Raw genomic sequence first — 22712 nt, 5'->3', positions numbered from 1 at the left:
AAATCTGATACAAGCAAAGACAGTGAAGAATTGTATAATATTTATTATGACACAAAGCGTCACTGTTGTAGAATACTGCTTGACTTTTATCCAATAGTGCATTGGTACATAGTCATGTACATTTACTCATACAAAAAGATTGACTATGTATTTACAAATATATATACACTGAGAATACATTGTACAATATGATTCAGTCAGTCTGATACCTAGACTTCCAGCTGTTTTGAAATGGAAAACCTATGATATAAACATATACAGTATTCACAAATCAAAACATTGGCATTTATCAAACTTCACTTTACTTGGAAATAAAAAAATAAAAGCACATTCTGTAAAAGCTTAATTAATTATCACTTTCTGCCATTAAATATGGACGGGCAACAGGGTTTATTTCATTTTTCACATTTCTGCAGAGTAATGTGTGCTTGATCTTATTTTTAAAGGCGTGGTTGGGAAAATGCAAAGCTTTGCATTATTTGATACATTTAATATAAACAGTACTTTACGAAGAATAATCCGGAGCTGTCTATGTGTCTGATTTTTTTTCTGGATCAAAATACCTCTTCTTCATAGCTCGATATTTCCTGAGGAAATACAGAGCCTCCAGTTCCTTGATGACAAAGTCCCCTCGGGCCACCAGCTTCTGGATCTTTTCAGGGTCCTTCTCGTCCTTATTCTTCATGAAAGCTGTCTTAAGGCGTCCTCTGAAGTAAGCTGCTCCCTGGGGGTACTCTCGGCCAAGATACAGCAGCTGTTGGAGGATGAGAAACACATTAAACACATGAAGAACACAACCAAAACGTGTGATTTAATGAGTGGTGTAAAGTAACTAGGTTGATTTACTCAATTCATGTTCTTAAGTACAATTTTAAGGTACTTGTACTTTACTTGAGTTTTCAATTGCTACTTTGTACTTCTACTCCACTACAATTCAGAGGTACATCGTGCTCCACTACATTTGTTTAATACCTTTGGTTACTTTGCAGATTTTGGTTAATGATATGAAATACAGCTGGAGGAACATTCACAAGCTACCCCGCAGCATACAAGGTAATAAAAACTAGCTGCGCCTTTACCAGGTTTCATTACACTTAAATGCATCAATAATTATATTATCTGGATAATTAATACTTTTACTTTTGCTACTTTAAGTTTATTTTGATGCCAATACTTTTGTACTTTTACTGAAGTAACTTTTGGGATTTTTTGTCTTGTACTTGTACAGAATATTCCTACACTCTGGTACTTCTACTTTTAGTTAAGTACAAGAGTTGAGTACTTTTTCCACCCCTGGTTTGAATGACTTCCTTCACTTACAGTCTTGTAAAGCCTGATAACTTGCTCTTTTAAAAGGTTGGCCATGTCAGAGCCAAGGTGCCCTGTAGGACTTCTGAAACGAGAAGAAAAAGACACATTACGTTAACTGAGATGAAAATGCGAAAGACACAGTCAAACTATTTAAATAGCTCGAACCCTAAAGGTAAATAGTTGCCACCATGCCACTCTGGATTTAGCTAGCTTACGTTACAGCTAGCTTGTTAGTTAGCATTCAACACATACTACAGTAATAACAGACTCTACAAACGACCATAGTAAATAGCGCATTCATATTTACCCGTCTCGTTCAGTTGTAGTGTTTTACTAAAGCGGGTCTACATTTAAGAGACTTTTGCTTTTCTTTGTCCTTCCTGTGACTAGAGTACAGCTCACTAGGGCACAGTCGTATGTCGTTACGTTGTGTCGTAAAGAAGAATAGATAAACTACGCATGCGTGCACGTTTCTATGGTTACCTGGACGCTTTAGAGCTTTTACTTTCAGCATGGTGAGTTTTTACAAAGTTTTCGATTAAATAACCCCCGGTTGGTCTTAAACCTTGTCATGTTCAAATCGTTTTACCAACATGAACTACTATTTTGTTACAAAACCTTGACAGTAAGGATAAAAGCCTAGTAATAGGATAGTAAATAATACACTGTGTTGCTTTCGAGTTAGCATTAGCAGGAAGAACTTTCAACTGCTTTATTTCTTTTCCGGTTTTTCCCATGTGCCTTGTGAAAAAAATTCTCTAACTTTCTCTCTATGTTCTTTCATGTGAATGATAGGCACCCAAGAAAGGAAAGGTATGAGAATAAGTCAGTCAGCACATTACAAATTCTACATTCATCTGCTTACCATAGAGTTTGTTGTATGCAGCCAGCCAGGAATATAATTCACCATCTCGCTCTTGCAGTATTTTGTCACTAACAAACTTGTACGGTCCACCTTCACCTCAGTAACATAACCTTTTTTCTACTCACTGATTTGTAATATTTTTCAATTCAAAGGGCAAGCTGACCAAAACCCAGAAGGCGACGCAGCAGCAAGAGGAGGAGGAGAGGAGACTGCAAGAGGAAGGTAATCCTAAATGATGAGGAATTGAAATCTGAAAGAAACTGACGAAAAGCAGTCTTTTTATTCATGTGTTTGAGCTTCGACCATGCACTGTTTAGCAATCAAAGTAAGTGTCTGTACCCATGTGCTTTTGCTTTATAGAGGAAGCCAAGCTGCAGGTAGAAAAAGAAGAGCAGGAAAGATTGGAAGGAGAGAAGAAGAAGAAGAAGGAGCTAGAAAAGCTTGAACTTAAGGTAAGGCCAATCATGATGTATATTATCTGACTCTTTTTCCTTGTGAGGATACATTCAGTCTCAAACAGACCCTGCTGACTAAAGAGCAGAACTGTTAACACCACGATAGACAACTCTTGAAATACACAGTAGATGTACACTTGTGTTGAGTTATCATGGGTGTTTTTTGCTGACAGGACCAAGAGCGCAGAGAGGGTGAGCTGAACGAACTCCGCCATCTGCTGGAGGAGAATCACACTGCAGTAACCACATGGAAAACAGATGCTGAGGAGAAAGCCAAGGTGTGTGTTCCTGATTCATACACAGGCAGACACAAGCATAGAAAACGACTGACTGAATAAATACGAATAATATATCCAATGAATAGATCTCCGATATTAACAAATATGTTGTTTGTGTCCAGTGGGATAGATACCTGCACTGTGATGGCAGCCCAGACCCAGCAGTGCAGAAGGATATTAACACATACATCAGCTTATGGAGAGAAGACCCCGGGGTCAACATCACACTCGTGCTCAAGCAATGTACTCTGGCTCTAAAGGTCTGAATGTAAACATGTACACTCAGATGATGAATCAATGATGATTAAAATGTACAGTGTCCAGGACCACTGCTAGCCTCATTACAACACCATTACTACTGTGTTTCTGCCTTAAACTGATTCATTTCGTCCCTTATAGCTGGCTGAGGAGCTTGAAGGTCTGATCAGAGATAACACAGATCCAAAAGAGGGCCTGAAGTACCAGGAGGGGTTCATACTCCTGCAGGAGCTGATCTATTATAAACACCTCCTCACCACTGATGATATCCTTCAGGTACACAAATCATAGCTGAACTTACACACTGTGATGCAATTGCTTACTTTAATTAAGGTCATTTTCTTCCTGTTCTTAGACGGCCGGTGCGAACATCGACACTGAGACGGGCAACATGCAGACTGTGGTCAAAGACGACAACATTACTCTGTGTCTCTGGGCCAACCTCAAGAAGAACTCGAGGTCTGTGAAGGAAGCTGTGACAGTAGAAGAGCGAACATTCATATTTATCCTATAGTATCTATTATTTGTCTTTCTTTCTCAATTCAGGTTTAAAGGTTTACATTTTGAAGAGGCGGGCCTTGGCTTTGAGCTTCCCAAACAGCTGGCTGTGAGCAACATCGCTGTGCGGATCCTCCACACACGTTATGACCATCTGTCCACACTGGCTAGGATGGCTGACGTCAGAAAAAACACACCCCTCCCCAGGTATATACCCCTAATAATTTATACTACAGCTAATACTCTAACAGTAATCATAATGCTGGTAATCATACCTGTTATTTTTGCTCTCTCTTCTTCTCTCACCTCATCTGTTTGCTCCCAGGTCTCTTGCAGGTGGTGAGGAGGTTCCAGCAGAGATAGGTGTACCTGAGCAGGGGGAGACAAAGAGAGAGGGGGAGGCGGTGGAAGACATTGAGCCACAGCAGCAGCAGACAGTGGATGAGGAGGTGCAGTCCATCCAAGGCCATGAAGGGAGGAAGGTAAGACGCTGGGTTACTAGATTCAATGTAATGTTTGTGTTCTTATTGTGTGTGTTTCTCTCAGAGTGCAGCCAGTGTACAGTCGAGGAAAAGCAGCCCCCAGCCCCCAGAAGGCCGTGGGAGCCGGATCGAGACACAGATGGAGGCACTCGGGGGTAAGATGCCCAGCCTAACGCTTCCAAATGTAAACAAAAAGAAAGCCACATCACACAGGACCTAAACCTGCTGTCACTCAAAATGATTGACATGTCTGCAACCACATTTACAATATAAATGTTTTCTAGTCTAGTCTGGTCTACAGAACTCTTGTTCTTTGTCTCTACAGCTGAGGGGGAATCGACGTCTCCCCTAGGGCAGTGGACCGTGGTGGACAGCAGCGAATGTGTCCAGGCGGTGGACTTATTGCAGTACACACCTCTGGGGGGGGTCTTCTACTATAACGTGTTTCACCTCCCGCCACAAGCCCACCAGGTTAATGGCTGGGAAATCAGACAGGTGAATAGAACAGGGGTTTCAGTGCTTGGTACTCACACCATGCCCAGCAGCTAATGCTCATGTTTCTCTAGCTGTTGGATAAAGGGCTGCAGGTGTTCCCCTATCCCGAGGAGAAGTCTCACTCAGAGGAAACTGAAGCCGTTACCTGCCCTCCCGTTGGGGTGTCCGTGACTCTGCCAGACTTTGTTGTCTTTCTGGAAACTCCTCAAGTGGCTCGCTGGGATTCTGCAGGTAGGTCAGGCAACAACACGTGCTACATGATTCTCTCCTGCAAGGAGACTCATATCCAGGCAAATATTTGTTATATTTCTGGGTGATTGAAATGTTAGGTTTAATAAGATATGCAACGTAAATGGATAAAGCCAGGTTAAAATTCTTTTTGATGACATTTCAGATTCTTTTTTTTTCATCTCTTTTAATTATTCAATGAATCAGTAAAAATAAAAACTCACTCCACTTTAAATGTGTAGTAAAATTACATACATTTTGGAAGACATTACAGTTGAACAGGGTCAAACAATGTAACTAATACATATCACCATGAAACCTTCCAAGTTACTTAAAGACTTTTTGTATTAGAAGTGTTTTGACATTAAGTTTAAATATGGCATTATGTAATAACATTTCTTTTTTTTTTAATATACAGAATCTACAAGTGTTTTTTTTATGTTTTCATGAGCATTTACATTTGTTATCCAGGGAAGCAGTGGAGGATGGACGGTATCACTGATGTGTCTTATGAGGAGGCAGAGGCCAAAATCTCCTTCAAAATGGACTCCTTCCAGGCCTTTGTGCTGATGCAGGAAACGTATGCCAACCTTCCCTTCCTCAGCTGGGAGCTCAGGCCGCTGGGCCAGGACTCGGCTCTTTTCACCGTCAACGGGGCGCTCATCGACCTCAGCATCACGATCCGGGTGAGAGACAGAAAAGTATTGTATGTAAATCCCAGCAGAAAGGATCGTTAGCATGACTGATCTCTGTTTGTGCCGACCAACAGGGTGATCAGTGCATGCTGCAGTCAGACCAGGAGAGAGGTCTCTCTCCCCTCAAAGGGAAGTGGATGAGTGGCCCCGCCTTGCAGAGAGCCATGCTCAACGCAGGGATCAACATCTTTGTGAACGAGTACACGGACAAATACGTCAGCTCCTGCGGCAAGGTCTGCATCTTATCTTGTTTTTCTTAAAAAGGAACAAGATGAAAGAGTTTTGCTTTGATCGCCATTCATTCTGTGTAAATGCACAAACCAGTGTGGCAGCATAGTTTCTACCATGTATCCACATAAAGTAAAAGTAGGAGATGACAGGATATCTCTACAAACAGGTATGTTTACCATGTTTGTGTTAGTTTGTAGCATGCTAACATTTGCTACGCTGCGGATGATGTAAGATGATGCTTATGTATTCATAAGCCAAAGAATTAAAGAAAATCATAAATGTAAAATAGAGCGACCATTTAAAATAATTATTCAGTTATTTTTTACTGATAATACTTCACTAGATTACAGTTCTAAATGTGCTGCGTGGTTTCTCTCCTCTTCAGGACCCACTCACAGAACATGCTGCCTACGAACAGATAGCCCTCTTCGCCTCTGCCTGCGCTTTCTCGCGGAGCAAGTGGAATGCCAAATGTGGAGCGGCGCATCTGGTCATGCAGGTACTCGCTCTCAGATACAGCTTAATCAATTTAGCATTCTGATCTTTTCCCAAAACAAACCTTACTTATTCCCTCTCCTCTGCCAGGTGTGTGAGCACTGGGGCCCTGCCTCTGTGCCTAAGGGCTCCTGGAGCCTCTACCTGATGGGGGCACAGCGGAGTCAGAAGCTGGAAATCACAGAGCCGAGTGAGGCTTTCTCTCCGGACCTCTATCCTGGGAGCGAGTTCCACTCCACCTTCATCCACATGCTCCAGGACGACATGAGCCCTGAAGGTGTAGCGAGGCCCAGAGGATCCAGCTGTCTGTTTGTGGACACAGTGCAGAGCCTGCTCTGTGCCACCAGACCACTCATGTATTCATAACCTGTGTGAACCTTTTTAAAATGAATAAATGTATAAAATGGATGCACATAAGAACACACATCTTCTATTGTAGAATTTGCTACTTTATTTGTGTGCAAAGTTTCACGCATCTTCTTTGGAACATACAAAAGAAAATTAACTTGAAAACGGTGACAACCACAGCAAGAGGAAGATACAATTAAAAACCTTTGGTGTAAAGACTGTAACAATGTATAATTATAACTTATTAACAAAAATATATATTCACATATCCCCACTCAAAACTAAGACACTCAATATAGACTTCAAACATTTAAATACACTTTAACAAAAGTTTAATTACCAGTGCTTATTGACTTAAAGTTATAAAATGTCCTCATTTCATCAAAAAGGCGGAGAGTCGCCCCTTTTCCTCAAGTGCATGCACTGTTTAAAAAGCCTTGTGGCACAATAAGAGCCATAGTCCATGATGTGCATCAATGGAAACTGCACAGCGGCCCATTGTATGACCCGGTGGATTCAGTGCTGTCATTCTGTTGAAGTTGGAACATGATTGGCGATCGTTGTAGCTCAGATGACTGATCAAGCCTGATTTGACAGATTGTATTGGGTCTGGGTAGATAGGAAAACTGCATCATGATGCGTTCAGGACGTTGGGCAGCCAACTGTAACAGGAGATTTGGTTTTCCCCACCTGTAACTGCTTCTTCTCTTCAAACACAGACAAATGCACACACACACACTAACTAACTAACTGAGCAAACGTGACATGATGCATAAAGCCTCCATAGGGTTAACTATCCCCTGGGGCCTGGCCTGTTAATGAGAGTCTTGTGTTGGGAGTCTTCAGGCACCAGTAAACATACCAACAGCCTCTGGGTTTAGGTACACTGCACTACATCGCCAACCAAGTGCCTGGATCTGCAGAGGTTGAAGGGCGTAACAACATCCATCCCGGGTCTCAGGGGTTAGACGGGGGGCTGTCCGTTATGCCGGAGCCCCGTGTAGGGCCACAGTAGCTGCTGGATGGTCATCCAGGAGTCCCCGGTCCCCACAGGGGCGGCATCAACCGCTGGCTGCATCACCAGGCTGGCCAGCAGCGCCAGGAGACCTGCAGATGAACCATGAGTAAACAAGTACAAAGCATGAGACACAAGTATCTCTGTGCTGTACTGAAGAAAAGCTGCGTTTGCTTAATGTTCAACAAAGGTTTTTTTCTTTAACCCTCTCTGCTCTGATTGGTTAGCTGGCCGGCTCTGTTGTGATTAGTCAACTGCTAGGGCCTCGTAAAAAAAACAATTCTTATCAATGCAACAATTTGTTTAGTGTTTAATCAGTTGAAAGTGGGTCCTTAAATTCCAAGGTTGTAAAATACAAGTCTGTTTTGTGTAAAATAGTCATCTTACAATAAGTCCTACAGACAAACTGAGCGTACCTGCTAGCACCACCACCATGGCCAACCAGAGCCAGAGCCCCCGGCCACTCCTGGCTACTGCGGCTGCTGCGGCCGTCCGGGAAGAGGTGAGGCTGTGGGACAGAGACTGGGCCATTCCTGGGTCTGTGGAAGTGGGGCTAGGGGAGGGGGTCGGACTGGAGGTGGACAACGAAAGAACAACAAGTTACCACATGATGGATACAAAAATGAAGCATGAGTGAAAAATGGTTAGAGCTAAAGCAAGAGAGTGATTTAGTTACCACTAAGGACTCACAGGGAAGGGAATAAAACCCATGACTCATTTCTGGTAACTAATTCAATCGATGGCAGGCTGCGAATGTTGGCGTCAATGCGGCATTTTACCACGATGTCTCAAACAGTGTCAAAGATGAAGATCCATTCACATCATTAGCATAATGAAAAGGCTGTCAGAGGCTCAGTTAATGGCGGTTGGCATGGAGGTGGATTTGAGCATCAGCTGGTAAGGCAAAGGCAGCGGACAATTATAGCCTGGAATCTGTCAACAGTAAGAGTGCTGCTTCAAATCACTTTACAGCCGTCAAGAGTTTCAGTTCGAGGCTGTAATGAGCCTTTGATTGGTCTTTGGCATGCATTTCTTGTTTTGGGACAGAGATCAAATCCACTTTGGACTCTCCTCCCTTCACACTTACAGCATCACAAACAGCTCATCCTGACTCCTGAGCAATGTGGAGCGGAGGAAAAGAGGAAAGGAAAGTTCAGAACAGCACATCATCCGCTTGCACAAAACACTCATTTGCAACAGAAAAATAAAGTAGTGTTGTACATAACATGTTAAAGCGGCTGAAAATGTTAGAGAAAGACAAAATAAGCCGGGTAAAGATGAGTTAGTTCTCAGTAAGATGCAAATCAGAGCTTGAGATCCTTGCATGAAACGCAGATCATAAAATCACTTATCACATGGACATACACTGATCTCAAGACAGTTAACAGCTGAAAGAAATGCTTCATTTCAGGCCTTTTGCTAGCAGGTACGCTCTGTTAACATGATTAAAAGCAGCGGAGCCTGGAGCAAAGGAGAAGCTAGTCCAGCACAGACCCATTTAATGAAAGAGTTTCATAGCTTAGGAGGTTCCATATAACCACAACCTTCTCTAACTTTGTTTCTATTTGTAACACGAGTGATTATCTCATTAAATTATGCAGAATTTGCTGCTTGCTTATCGATAGTAGAGAATTGGACTTATACAAAGCAAATCTCTCAAAAATACTCCAACAGTCATGCAGTAATTGTGTTGAACAATCTTAGTATTAGCATTAGCAGTGCTAACTCTCAGAAAAGCTATAGCTTGCAACCATCCGAGTGCAACTTTGACAGAAAATGTAAATGTGTGACTGATGTCAAAACGCGTCAATACTTTTTTATGTCAATCTTTGATAATAAACCTTCCTTCATGGGTGTATTTGCATTTAAGATATTTTAGAAAATATTCAGTTTGCAGCTACTGGAACCTCGTTACAGCTAAATGATTATCTCTCCCAACTTTGCAGCACGCCTCTTAGCTTTGCTGGCAGAAAGAGGTGCTGCAGTAGGCCAGTGGTGGGTATTTGGTTGGACTAACGTCTTGAGGGGCAGAATGAGGGAGGTGAGTTTGCTCCCCAGCTCACTGAGGCTGGACCTCCTCCTCTCTGCCACCGGCTCCTCCTTCTGCTCGTCCTCCACCTGGCAGTCGGTGTTGTCGTAGGCCGTCCTGTGGGCACGCGTGGGTCAGGCATTCACAAACACACGGCTCGGTTGCACATTCAAATACAACCACACAGATCCTGTATGTGCACATGCACTTTTCATGCGTATGCAGCCAAAATAAATAAATTGAATAACATTCTGCGCATTGCAATGAGAACCCTGCACACAATGCATGCCCAGCAATAATATCATGAACCCACAAAGCAATTTTACAACCTTTCAGATATTTGGAGAGCATTACATGTCCTTCAGTCGTTTCATCTAAGCATACATTTTTGCTTAGCTAGTCAAATACAGAAAATTCTACTCTTCTCGTCCAAACATTTGAAAGCTTCATGATTCTAATAGAAAAAGTCAAAGTCCACACAGTCTCAAACTTTACATCTTACACAAAAGGAAATGTGCTAGATTTGGAAAAAATACCCAAAAAAGATATTTGCTTCTGACAAACACTTCCCCATGCGAGGAGGGACCAGATGCATGAAAGATGGAAGCTGTGGTGTGATTACATCTTTAGATTTTTCCTGTTCTCAAAAAATAAACAGCTTCATCATTTCCTTTGCAATATTACAGCCAACATGTATCACTGTGGCTAAATATATTTGCAATTGAAATGTTGTCTTTTAAAGTTTCAGGTTTCTTATTTCATTGATTGAGATAAAATACTTAATATTGTTCAAGCAACGGTAATGTCACACCAGAAAGCTGCCATCTTTATGCATCTGGGGCCACTGTAAAAACTTAGCGAGACACAGCCAGCGCGGCACCCTTCTCATTGGCATGTCTTACCCCTTCATCAAGAGAGAAGGTTCTTCAGTTTCAACCCAGGCCGCAGAGCTAACAAAGCGCTTTAGTGGGGGGCGCGCTGAGCTCTTCCCGCCCACATTCCTGGAAACCATCGTTATCACATAGGGGAATAACAACAACAACCCTCATGTCATGGTACAGCGCTCTTTGGTTGATTGAGGAAAACAGCCAGTAACTTCCTGCACACCAGAAACTATACTGGTGTGTTTTAAAGGGCAGAGTTATTTCACTTTCACACAAACAGACTTAATCTAGTTAATTTCACTCTACATATTACAATCCAGACTGATTTAAACCCAGACACCTACCATGGGGATCGTCTGGTCAGTCGCTCCGTCTCAGTCTCTGAGCAGTCTTGTGTTTTGGACTGTGGTGGGAAAACAATTTCAGTCATTATTCATCTAAACAAAAATGCTTGTTTGCACAATATGAACCATAACTTTACCATATTCTGCATGTAAGTGGCATTGAAAGCTATCCGAATCCAATGGAAATGTAAGTGTTAAAACCTTATGTTTATTAAGGTTAGATGTTAGGTATCTAATTATGGAGGAAGTACTCAATGCGTTTATAAAAATATACACTTTTGGGATCATTTTCTAAACCCTACATACAATAGAAGGAAGGTTTGTATTACCCAAATCTAAATCAAATATGGGACAGAAAACAGTCATGTACAAAGCCATGGTCAGCTGGAACTCTTTACCAGTCCACATCATTCAGGAAAATTCTCAAGTACATTTCAAAAGGTTGCAAAAAAATTATTTAAGTATTATAAAGTAAATTTGAACTGTGTCTGTGGCTATGTATGCATATATTATTATGTACACTTATTTGTATTTACTTTTGTTTGGCCTTAGGATGGCGATAATTGGATGACCATTTTAGTTTTCACTTCATACAGCACTGTAAATTGCATGAAATTATGAGCCGTTTTGTTTTAATTTTGTTTTATGCATGTTTATGTATGTTTTGTGCGTGTGAGGACCCCAGGAAGAATAGCCAATGCTCATGCTAATGCTAATGGGGATCCTAATAAAGACAACAATAAGACAACATTGCCCCTTGGAGCAATTGGCATTATTTCAAGCAGGAGGCCAGCCAACTAGTGAATCATGGATGTATCTTTGTATACAAGTGCAAAAAGCCAAAACCCATGACAATACCTATGGCATGCTACATGATCTGAAAGCGACAGTCCTCACCATGTCAAACTGCATGTTGCCTCCACCAGAGCGAGGGATGGCTGCTATGCTGACCCGCCGGGTTGATGACTGAAAAAAAAAAAAAGGCACTACTTTCTTAACACAATCATGAATATTTCTTACAACTTTAGTCCTGAGTAAAGGACAATGATGAGTTCATATATTGTATAAACCGTAGCTGACCTTGTAGTACTGTGTCGGCTGCTTCTTGCCACGGAAATCATCTGGAAAGAGGAACAGTTGGGGTATTTTGTATACACGCGTGTGCCATCACTGAGAATATTTTCACATATCGATACCTCAATTGTACATACACATATGCATACAGAGCTGATATGAAATCGTCACTGTATTGATTGTATATTATGCTTCACGTGTGTTTCCATGTGCATTTTCTCTTACCCTTACCCCTCTCCGTTTGTGAACCAAACGACCTCTCGTTCTGCATGAGCGCCTCTCTCAGCTCCAGCAGCTCGGCGTGCTCCTTGGTGTACATCCTCCTCAGGTTCTCCACGTGATGGATCATCACCTCCACAGCCTTACCGATACGACTCTCCTGGTGTTCACAAATCACATTGAAAATCACCAGCCTGTACACTTTGTTGTTGTTGGCACAGGAAAATAAATGGTGTAATTTAAACCTGGTGAATAGCTCCTAGCATCTCAGAGCGACTGGACACCCTGCTCATGGACTGGATGAGGATTTCCAGGTTCTTCTGGAGCCGCTGGATGATCTCCATGGACTGGTTGTCGTCCTCACACAGAGGAGTCAGAGCCTGGGACAGGACGGAAAGAGGACGAAGTTGACGGAAAACACGAGGTAAGAGAAGGACAAATCATGACTGCACCTGACAAGATAGGGTACATTATTTTTAAAAGAAGAATTTGCACTCATTCTCACAAACCCACACCTCATTCAGTTTCAGGCTATTTAAATTATCGTTATACATCTAAGGTAATTGATACAAGACCCATTCCATTAAAGTGTGATACTTTCAAGATTCATGCTACCAAAAATGACTGTAGATTAAAACCACTGAAGATAATTAGTATCAAATCAATCTTGTGCGGGTTCAAATCCAGCCTGGAATCCCTCTGTCATCTTTCCTTTTCAAATCATATCCCTATAAAAAGGCTCAAACTGGTCCATAAAATATATTTGAAAAAATATATAAAAGTCTTTACTATGCTTACGGGTAAGTGCTTTTGATCTTTGTTTACTTGAAAAAAAAGAAGGTATGCAGGACAGTAGAGGAAGAAGGTGCTGTGCTATTCAGTGGGCAACCAGCACAACGTGAAGAGTCCTCCCTCCTAAGACTATATAAATGTAAATAAATGACTCTTATTTTGTAAGGTGTTGGAGCAAAACAAGTGCTTCATCCACAGAGAGCTGGTAAATTGCACACTTTTGCATTCTGACCTGCAGTAGGCCCTGGCAGCTGGAGATCTCTTTGCGGACGTTCTCCTCAGCCAGGTCACGTGACCTCTCCTCCAGCCGGAGTCTCTTCTCCAGGGTAAACATGTCGCACTTAAAACCCAACGCCAGGCGCTGGAAGTCCGCCTGAAAACATGGAAAACTCACTTGACACGTTTTGCACTTGCTGCTGGACGCCTGCTGCACGTGTTCTGTATTTCCTGCCAGTTGCAGACAAGATAAACATTTGGAACATTTCCTTGTTTGATTAAGATTTCCCCCATGAAAGAGAGCGTTATTGTGCTGGTGGTGAAGCCGAATCAGATAAATATCATTAAACTCCTGCACTTCCCTGTAGAAAACCCTCACAATACATGAATATATGAATAAAGTAATACTTTAATCTTCTGTTACTTGTTTGTTTCCATCAATTTGAATGTTTTTTGTATTAAAATACTCTTTCAAGTTGTGCTTTTAAATGTCTGATAATTATTAAATGAAAAGTGTATGGTTATTGTATGGGTTCCAAAGACAAGTGCAACCTTAGTAACATGCAAGCTTAAATTTGTACTTAGATTTTTCTGATTTAATTACGACAAAAGTTTAAAGAGAATTATGCAAAATGAGAATTCCTACAGAAAAACAAGACAAAGAAATTGTCAAAAAAGTGTCTCCTAGATCTAGTTGTATACATACCTCAATCTCCTTGTCATTAGGCGACAGGCTGCTGGATAAAGAAACTGCAATGAGGACTCATTGACAGGACAAATCTGATTACATGTATTTGAATGGTTATGGATTTAATAGTCAAGTTGTTTTACTATTATCATTTTCGGTCTTACCTGTTCTTGTCCGCTATGGCGGTACCACTGCTTCCCGACATACCAGCTAGAAAGGGAAATGATTTTCAGTTAAATAATGGCACAAAAAACACCCAATTTACAATCAAAAGACAGGTGGTCAATTATAAATATAATAATAAGGATACAAGAGTTGTACACATACATCCTTTGTCCGTGGCCACGCTGCTCTCACTCTGGTCCTCCTGAACCTTGCACTCCTCGATGACCTCCATGCTGCTTTCCCGCTCCTGCAGGGCCCCGACACACGTTACTGCCTCGCTCTGCTTCACCTCCTGACCTCCCTTTGACTCCGATCCCTCTATGCTCCCGTTCCCCTTAAGATCCATACTGCTCCCTTCACTCACTCACTACTTCTTCCACAGCTTTTACATATTAAAGATGAAAAGTGATGAATCAAACAAGCTGGCAGTGCAGTTGGCTCTTGATTCTGAATGATCTGATCCCGAGTGGAGCCTAAATGAAACTATGCACTCCCTCTTCCTCTTCTTCATGCGCACACTCACATAGCTGGAAAGACAGCATTTCTGTTCAGGTCGAAGAGTCATGCGGAATCAGATACTTTTGGCACAATCTCATCACTTACAAGACCATGTAATCTGAATAACACCCACTCCATTAGGCCTGATCCTGGTGTTGGATCAAATCTGCTCTGAGTCGGTTATTTTTTATATAGAATAGAAAACATTATGCATTACGAATAAAATATGAAAAAAGGGAACCAAACTAATGTGCACATTTGTAAATCTCCATACTTGTGTGTGGCAAATGTTACCAAACTTCTATAAATTGATTGTTCTACAAAATCAGTTGAGAACTCCATTATTGGTCTGGTAGTATTTACTATACCTTACCTAATGTGAGAACTGATAAAAAAGCACTAACTTCAGTATAATGACCCTGATTTACACACAAACAATGGTCAAGTTCGACAGTAGTCAGGCAAATAACTTCAAATCCATGTCACCATTACTATGTGAAAACACTTAGTTGAGGAGAAAGGGCAGTAAAGCAGGTCTTACCAGTTCCCTCTTTTTTTTGCCACCGAGGGGGAGGGAGTCTTTTTTGGCTGCACTATCCTCAGATTGGCTGGGGTCAGAGGTCACGCTGCCAACGCCACTCCCCGATTGGCTGGCGTGTGTGACGGACGATCCCGACTGAGGAGAGCTGCTGGTGAACCGGTCAGTCTCTGGAAGGAGAGTTGGTGTGTGGGTGGTCAAAGTTACACGTGCTTGCAAGAAGGCGTAAACAAACGGTCAGCTTAAGAAATATCTCGCTTCATCTTCTTCACGCATACTGTTTTTCTCCCTACCTTCCATGCTGGCGGATACTGTTGGCACCACCTCTGCTGTACCGTCCTGCACACTCTCCTCCTCTTCAACCAACACGGGTAGCAGACACGTGCTGGAACACACACACATAATACACCATTTGTAAAAAAACTAATACAATCAAGAGTAATTTCTGCTGTTGGATGATGACGCTGGGAATCACTCACCTGTCCTCGGCTGCTGATCTGTCTGCAGACTGGTCCTGGCTCGGGCTCTGATGGGCAGAAGTAGGGAGAGGAGGGGGGTGTGAGAAAAATACAGGTGGCCTTGGAGCTAGTTTTTCTGCCCAAGAAATGGTCAATGATTAAAAGACACACACATATTCACATGTAGCGTACCTGTCCCATGGCAGTGGACTGATATCTAAGCTGTACAGTGTGTGGAAGAGAAAGCTTGGACTGATCTCTTATATAATGTGTTGCTTCATGGAGAGCCCTGCAGCTCTGCAAAAGTGTGTGTGTTGCCGAGAGGGGTGCTTGGAACACGTTAACACTGGCACAGTGCTAAGTAGTGGAGGCGGACTGCGTGCTACACATAGTGGTGTGAACATGAACACACGCACGAACACTCACACGCACAATGGAGCAAGGTGATCGCTCAGAGCAATGCAATGGGATATTGTGTAATGAGTGTGAATCTGTTTTAACACACTTCAGAATAAGGGAGCTGCCTTGCTATTAAACTGAATATAAAAACCAAAGAAGACCTCAATGTCATTTTAAATAAAAAACATTCTAAGTCTAGGCAGAAATATGAACTGATTTAAAGCCAACACATTCTTTATGAGCTTTGATTTAAAATTCTATGTAAAGCTTTATAAAAATAATGCATCAGAGTGTGACATCTTGCCCTGTGTCTATACAGTCTATACAGTCTACCATCCAGCATCAATACAGGAGGAAGTCCTATGAAAATACTGTATCGTCCATTTAGTAAAACAACTATTTGAATTTATCCAAATGCTTCTGATCATAAGAAACTCCTTTACTTTGCTGGAAATGCAAATTGAAATGATAAAATAAAACAAACACCTCGACATGGCTGATATGAGCGTAAAACTGCATTTTTATTGACGTACAAAACACCCCCACAGAGTCAAAGCATGCCTTTCTTGGCTCCCTCAGACTGTCTGTCAGCAGGGAGGCAGTCCAGCAGCAGGTAGGGAGGCTAAATAAACCAAGCTGATCAATTTCTCTGCAGGATGCAAACCAGACCGAAGGCATCACAACACAAGCAGGCCTTGGCTTTGACATGAAAACACTGCGAGCCCATCTGAGGCTGCTCATAATTACCGTGAAGCACTCCAACTGCATGGAGCACACGTCAAAACAACTCAGTGTGAACACTAATTGGATAAGAGAGAGGAGCCACTGTGTCCAAGCCTTTGCTAAAGGGCTTTAAACATCAAGGTCATTTATTTGATAACATTCTTCTGCTTTAATTTATCCGGTTTTATCACATTGGGTTACATTGGTCAATTGATACAATCAGTGACAACAATTTTGATAATGTATTAATTATTCCAAGCATAATGCCAAACATTTATCGCTTTAAAATTGGACCTTTTCATATAATTTTACAACAAAAACGAAAATGTTGTTTTTAAGAGTGCTATTCAAACTCAATGAAAGTGTGTACTGACATTTGAATGACATTTGTTCATGTCATTTTTGGACACCTTAAATCAACAACATTTCTAATAAGTTTAATAAGAGAAAAATAAAAATATCATCCTTTTTAAACCTTTTCTTACTGGATGCTCTTTAGAAATCTTTTATCAAGGTTTCTAAAGTGCCATGTCCAACTGCATTTCAACGTTCAGCATTTTAAACTTGACAATACTTAGCAATAATTCAATTCCTTAAATTCTCACCTTTAAAATACTTAATAAGTATATAGTACTCCTTTGGCAAGATAGTTCAGAGAAGCAGATAACCCATCCTCCCTAAGAAAGCTTGAGCAGTCAGTAAAATGATGGCTGCCTGAATTTGCAATATTTGCCTTAATTGTAAATCTGACCTCTCCTCCTTGCCCAGAGGGAAGACTCCATCTCAGCCTCTCTGAAGGAAAGCCAGCCCCCACCCTGCCCACCGAAACCCTTCTTACTTCAAAAACACACCTCCTTTCACTCAGCTAGGAAACACAAGGTGGCAGAGAGTAAGAGAAAGAGGAAGGGGAAGCAGTGTGCAGCTGGTGCTGAAGAGAATAGAGGAAGTTGCATTCCCTTATGCATTAAAACAAGTCCTCTCTGCTACTGACCTTAGTACGACTCATGTCTCCTGTGCTTGGCTCCGCCTCGCCTTCTTTCTCTTCTTCTTCTTCCCCGTGGTCCTCACTGGTAGGCTGGGTGCTAAACAAAGCGGAAGGTCAAAGGTCAAGCACTTGCCATGTTCACATTCTTGATGTATGCATGACATGCACTTGCTACCGATAATGAAACAGCAGTTACAGTATGCAATGGTAAGAGAGATGAGGAACAACCTTTGTCTCTCTGTAGGTGGACTGTGCATATGCAAAGCACGGCTGCAGAACAACACACTCCTCCCACAGCGAAGGAAAACACCCATTTGACTAGCAAATGTGGTACAAGTCATATGAAAATGACAAAACTTCGAAAGGGTGACTTCAACTGTGGCTCACACCAATCAACATCATTATATAGAAAGGAAACTTCACACTGGTATGAAAATGAGTCAGGATGCGGGGTGAGGGTGTGAGGTAGTCGGTTTCCTAACTATGGAAGGTTGTGTTTGGTGCACCTTAGGAGGTGGGATTGAACAGGTGTCTGCTGTATTTAGGTGCAATAAAGTAAATGGTTATTTTTAATTTTCTACATTAACCATTGCATTGTGTAATTATTGCCAATAAACAACCAGGTCTCCAGGTATAAAACAGTCTGTTGTGATTAAACTTCCTGTTCCTTTTTACCTAACATTACTGCCTTCTTTGTTTTGGTCCTGTTTTGTCAGTCAGATATTATAACGTCAGATGTATCATGGGGAAATGACAATGACTGGGGATATTGAGAAAGACTTGCTGCGTCTCCTCTTTCGCTATCTCTCTTTATAAATGTTTAATTATTATAAAACATATAGAGGGGGATTATTCAATGTTTGACCACTCTTCGGAAGTTAGTGTAATAAACCAGTTTTGTGATATGCTATACTTGAATAAATCTGGAGTATCAGTCTAATACGCTGCTCATGTGCATTGAATTCAAAATGTTTCTTCATTCACCTCTCAGTCTGGGTAATGGTCTCATCTGGTCCAGGTGATGTGCTGTCGGTAGGAACTTCTGTGGGAGGGGTGTTACTTGGTGTGACTGTTGGTTCTTGTTCAGGTGAGCTGCTCTGATTTTGGGCTGGATCACAGGAGGGAGACTCTTCAGTCACAAGAGCCTCTCCATCTGTGTAAACAAGAGGAAGAATATTGGTGTGAAGTATTGTGTGTGATGGCCAGTGCAGTGTGTAACAGGGTAGTGTGTCATTGGCTGCTGTAATAATACATTTCCCAGTGACAACACCAGAAAACACTAGCTCAGTATGACCTGCATGCAAATGTGTTTATTTTTTTACTTAAATGTATTCACATTTTTTATTTGAGCCCCGTCTATTATTACCTAATGGTTTGTGTGTTTTATTCATTTGTTTATATGTCTTTTTATGAATATCCATCTGAAAAATGTACTTTATTTGTCCTTTCTGTGAATATTCATTATATGCAAAAAGCAGCCATCAGTTAAAGATCCCATGTCATGCTTTTCCGGTTATTACCCGTCCCCTTGTGTGTTATGTAGCTTTGTCTGCATGTAAACGGTCTGCAGAATCACAAACCCTCAAAGTACACCCTGTAGCGAGTACAATTCTAACACAGAAAATACCTGTCTATGCTGCCCCAGAACGCCTCGTTGGAGATTTCTCTTTTTCCATTGTTTACTTCTTGGGTACAGTGACGTATTTCGGGTATAGTGACGTAACGGCTCCGCAGATTGGTCCAAATGTACCATTCGGCGAGACACCACGGAACTCAGCCTGGGCACACACACAAACTCCCAGCCAGGCTGCGGGTGTGGGTGTGTGCCCAGGCTGAGTTCCGCGGTGTCTCGCTGTCTCGCAGACGGCCACTGGGCTCACAGGGAGGGCAGGAGCTCCAACAAGCCGTTTAGGACAGAGAGTGAATACACATACTATACAGAGATGCTGTATGAGAAACCAATGTGAGTTTGGAAAATTGCACAATATAAATTTATTTTAGTGGACCTCAACAATGGAATTATGATCAGTAGAAATGGCCATGACATGGGACCTTTAACACAAATATATCAATAATTAACTTTTCCAGTGTGTGTTGCAGTAATGTATTCACTAAGTACATCACTTTATAAATGTAGTTCTGGATAACCAAAAAAGAAATCCAATAAAAAACGATTTTCATTGTGGGTTTTGGTAGAGTTTGACCTTTTGCAAGCAAGATTTCATAAAGTCTTCGCTCCTCTAAACAAACAGCTAAAATACCAAGTGAGTCAGGAAATGACTCATTCTTTTGTAAAGTTGTATTTGCACAGAGTAGAGAGGCTGTGGGGGGGGGGGGGGGGGGGGGGGGGGGGGGGGTCTTACTGTTGTTCTTTGAGTGGGACAGATCAGGAGGAGCATCCGCCTCTGGGTTTCTAATGCCGACAGCTTGTGAGTGGGCGCTCAATGGCACCGCTTCCTGCTCCTGAAAACACACAGAAATATTCAAAAAAGGAAAGGGGCGAAAGGATCAAATCAGCTACACACATTAACCATGTACGAGACAGCCGGCCCAGAATCACTCCGTAGAAACAAATCTTTGTCAGCTGTTCAGATTTTGTTGACTCCTTTTGCAATATATTTTCTTTTGACAGAGAACACAAAGCATCTGTCCGTCAGTGGCAGTTGGAAAGACCTCCAAATTACAGTCTTCCTCATAGGAATTCAAAAGCAACAAATACTTTCTTATTCACTGCAGCAAGCACGGAGTGTTTAAATTAGATTCACTGCAAGGAAGTAGAATGCATAACATCCAAGATCAGAAAGTGTGAAAGCTAATTGGCCATTAAACCTAAAAAAAAAGTCAGTCGTAGTACTTTGAGGATTTTAGCTTTTTTGAAGCGAATGCACCTGCATGCTCCTTGCCGTTTTGAATTCATCTTCATTACTTTACATAAAAAAAAATAGAGAGAGAGGGAAGAAGATAAAAAAACAACATTTATATTGTAATAAATGACCCTTATAACTCATAGCAATTTCAGACTTTAGATACGTCTCTTAAGGGGCAGTGGCTGTTAGAAACCCTCCTTGTGCATTCGAGGATATTCTGGTATATGTCACTTGAAACAGCATATTTTCACATGTTGGTGCATCCTTGAACACAAAACAAGGAAACATTTGCACAGGAAGCACACTCCTACCGACACCCAATTTTAATAATTTTTTCGTCCAAAATGTATTCAATTATGCGATTTGCCCTCAAAGATTTAATTTGCAAAAGTGTGAGAACTAACGACTTCTACATTTGTATAAACTGCATTGGTGTGACAAAAGAAATACAGAAAGCAGAGTCAAATGTGTGTGGGCGAAGTGTCAAGCTAGTTTTCATACCAAAACATCAGTATCAAAGAAATCCTCCACAGACTAAAAGTTTGGTTTGTGAGCATAAAGATCGCTCCAGTCACCCAACCAAAGTTGTTATTGATAACTTTAAAAACATCCTTCTTCCTTCCCACCACAACAACAAAAGGAAGTGGATTATTACAATACCAAGAACAGAGCTGTGCGCCAAATGAAACTCAAGCACCAAATCTGTTTTGGTACCGTCATGCTTCCTGCTGACAGTTACATTCCCGTGACCGTCACACACCTGGCAGCTAAACATTCATATCGTCTATATTGAGATTCTCAGTCAACAATGGCCAATTATTTTCTAGATCGTTCATTTTATTTAATAGATGAGATGCCTTATTCCTTTACAAGGACAATTTCACATATCCCTGTTATCACTACACTAAGCCAAATGTACATGGGTTTCCACAAGGTCAGTTCTGGTGCTATCCTCAATCGATCAAGGATTATACACACATTTCATTTAAGGCACAATCTCCAACACATTGCAAGAACACTTAAACATAATCCCATGAAAGAAAATGCCACAATGTAATTTACCTGCATAGACTGGACGTCCAAGTCTTGCTCTGACTCAGTGCAGGCTGCAGAGTCTGTAACAGATACACAGGAAGAAGACAACAATACAATGTCAACTATGAACAATGAAAGGAGGATGGACTAGGTTAAAAAAAGGACAAAACATAGATCCTGTTCATTAAATACATTTTTTTTCTCCAATTCAACTAAAGATTTGTGGTCGAGCCAAAGTGCTGTACATGTAATAAAAACACTTGACTACAATAACAAGAAAAGACAATAATTTACAAGAGAAATATGAAAAAAAAAAACACAGGGAAATGTCAGGTGTCGTACCCAGCTCTGACTAGAAGGCCAGAGAGAAGAAGTGTGTCTTGAGTGAGGATTTAAAAACCCCTAGGGTCTGGGCCGACCTCACATAAAGGGGTTAATATCCATCAAAAAGCAACCCCACCTTTGACCATAAAAGGGCAGACAGTCTATTATGCAAGGGATTGAGTTGAAGGAGGGGCGAAGAGGTTAAAATACCATGCATGGCTAAGGTGGCATTAATGACTAAATTCACACTCTAGTTTTCTGTCTCTGCCTGCCAGCTGCTCATGCAGGCAGTGGAATGGGGGGGGGATTACTGGGCTCACTTCGTGGCCTCAGACCGGTCGTACACCTGGCCATACAAGGACCTTTAGGAAGAGAGGATTTCACATACTGTGTCGACACACACACACACACACACGCTCACAACCTTAATAAGACCAGGGCCACAGCAACCATAGAAGGCAGGGGTCTACTGCCAAGGGCCTCAGAGTGTGTGTATCCACTGTGGGGATACACACACCTACAGTGGGTGAGTGTGTGTACTGTGCTGGTGCTTCAAGGGTGGCTGAGTGCCCTGTGACTCCCATGGATTACAAGGGGATAATCCAGTCTTTCTCTCACACACATACAAATCAACACACAAAGATGATAACTACGTTTTGGAACGGTTTTCACCTAAAATACTTATCCTGTGAAGCACTTTACAAATGTGCAGGTTTTTCTGCATTTTGCATATTTATAGATATCAATAGAGTGAGACAGGCATGTTCAGTGTACGCACACATGATCTACAGCTAGGAATGTGGATAAAAGTGTGGTCTCA

The 22712-nt window shown here is 41.7% G+C and overlaps 3 protein-coding genes across 3 annotated transcripts in view; 1 reads left to right on the top strand and 2 right to left on the bottom strand.

The window, feature by feature from the left end:
- Positions 1-25: 25 nt before the first annotated feature.
- lyrm5a (LYR motif containing 5a) lies at positions 26-1748 on the bottom strand. Its single transcript, XM_034131201.1, has 3 exons — positions 1619-1748; positions 1321-1393; positions 26-754 (listed from the first exon to the last, which is right to left on the bottom strand). Exons 2-3 carry the CDS (start codon positions 1363-1365, stop codon positions 530-532), a joined length of 270 nt encoding a protein of 89 aa, XP_033987092.1. The 5' UTR covers positions 1366-1393; positions 1619-1748; the 3' UTR covers positions 26-529.
- A 56-nt stretch (positions 1749-1804) lies between these two features.
- On the top strand, positions 1805-6726 carry casc1 (cancer susceptibility 1). The gene is made up of 16 exons (XM_034131375.1): positions 1805-1826; positions 2329-2398; positions 2537-2628; positions 2805-2909; positions 3032-3169; positions 3309-3443; positions 3523-3626; positions 3714-3872; positions 3991-4147; positions 4212-4302; positions 4473-4642; positions 4714-4873; positions 5342-5556; positions 5640-5798; positions 6182-6295; positions 6382-6726. The coding sequence occupies exons 1-16, from the start codon at positions 1824-1826 to the stop codon at positions 6655-6657; spliced, it is 2148 nt and encodes a 715-aa protein (XP_033987266.1). The 5' UTR covers positions 1805-1823; the 3' UTR covers positions 6658-6726.
- Positions 6720-22712, bottom strand: part of LOC117483164 (lymphoid-restricted membrane protein-like) — a 28612-nt gene continuing 12619 nt past the window's right edge. The window contains 20 exon segments of the mRNA XM_034131374.1: positions 6720-7746; positions 8071-8225; positions 9672-9800; positions 10586-10684; positions 10912-10970; positions 11809-11877; positions 11992-12032; positions 12211-12364; positions 12450-12584; positions 13229-13369; positions 13919-13946; positions 14065-14110; positions 14228-14312; positions 15105-15271; positions 15395-15486; positions 15581-15627; positions 17673-17763; positions 18651-18819; positions 20030-20129; positions 21596-21648. Coding sequence (XP_033987265.1) covers positions 7604-7746; positions 8071-8225; positions 9672-9800; positions 10586-10684; positions 10912-10970; positions 11809-11877; positions 11992-12032; positions 12211-12364; positions 12450-12584; positions 13229-13369; positions 13919-13946; positions 14065-14110; positions 14228-14312; positions 15105-15271; positions 15395-15486; positions 15581-15627; positions 17673-17763; positions 18651-18819; positions 20030-20129; positions 21596-21648 — 2003 coding nt within the window. The 3' untranslated portion in view covers positions 6720-7603.

The sequence above is a fragment of the Trematomus bernacchii genome, unplaced genomic scaffold (genome assembly GCF_902827165.1).
Source record: "Trematomus bernacchii unplaced genomic scaffold, fTreBer1.1, whole genome shotgun sequence".
In the NCBI taxonomy this organism is placed as follows: Eukaryota; Metazoa; Chordata; class Actinopteri; order Perciformes; family Nototheniidae; genus Trematomus; species Trematomus bernacchii.
Note: the sequence above shows the minus strand (reverse complement) of the source record. Positions and strands in the feature narration are given on the sequence as shown.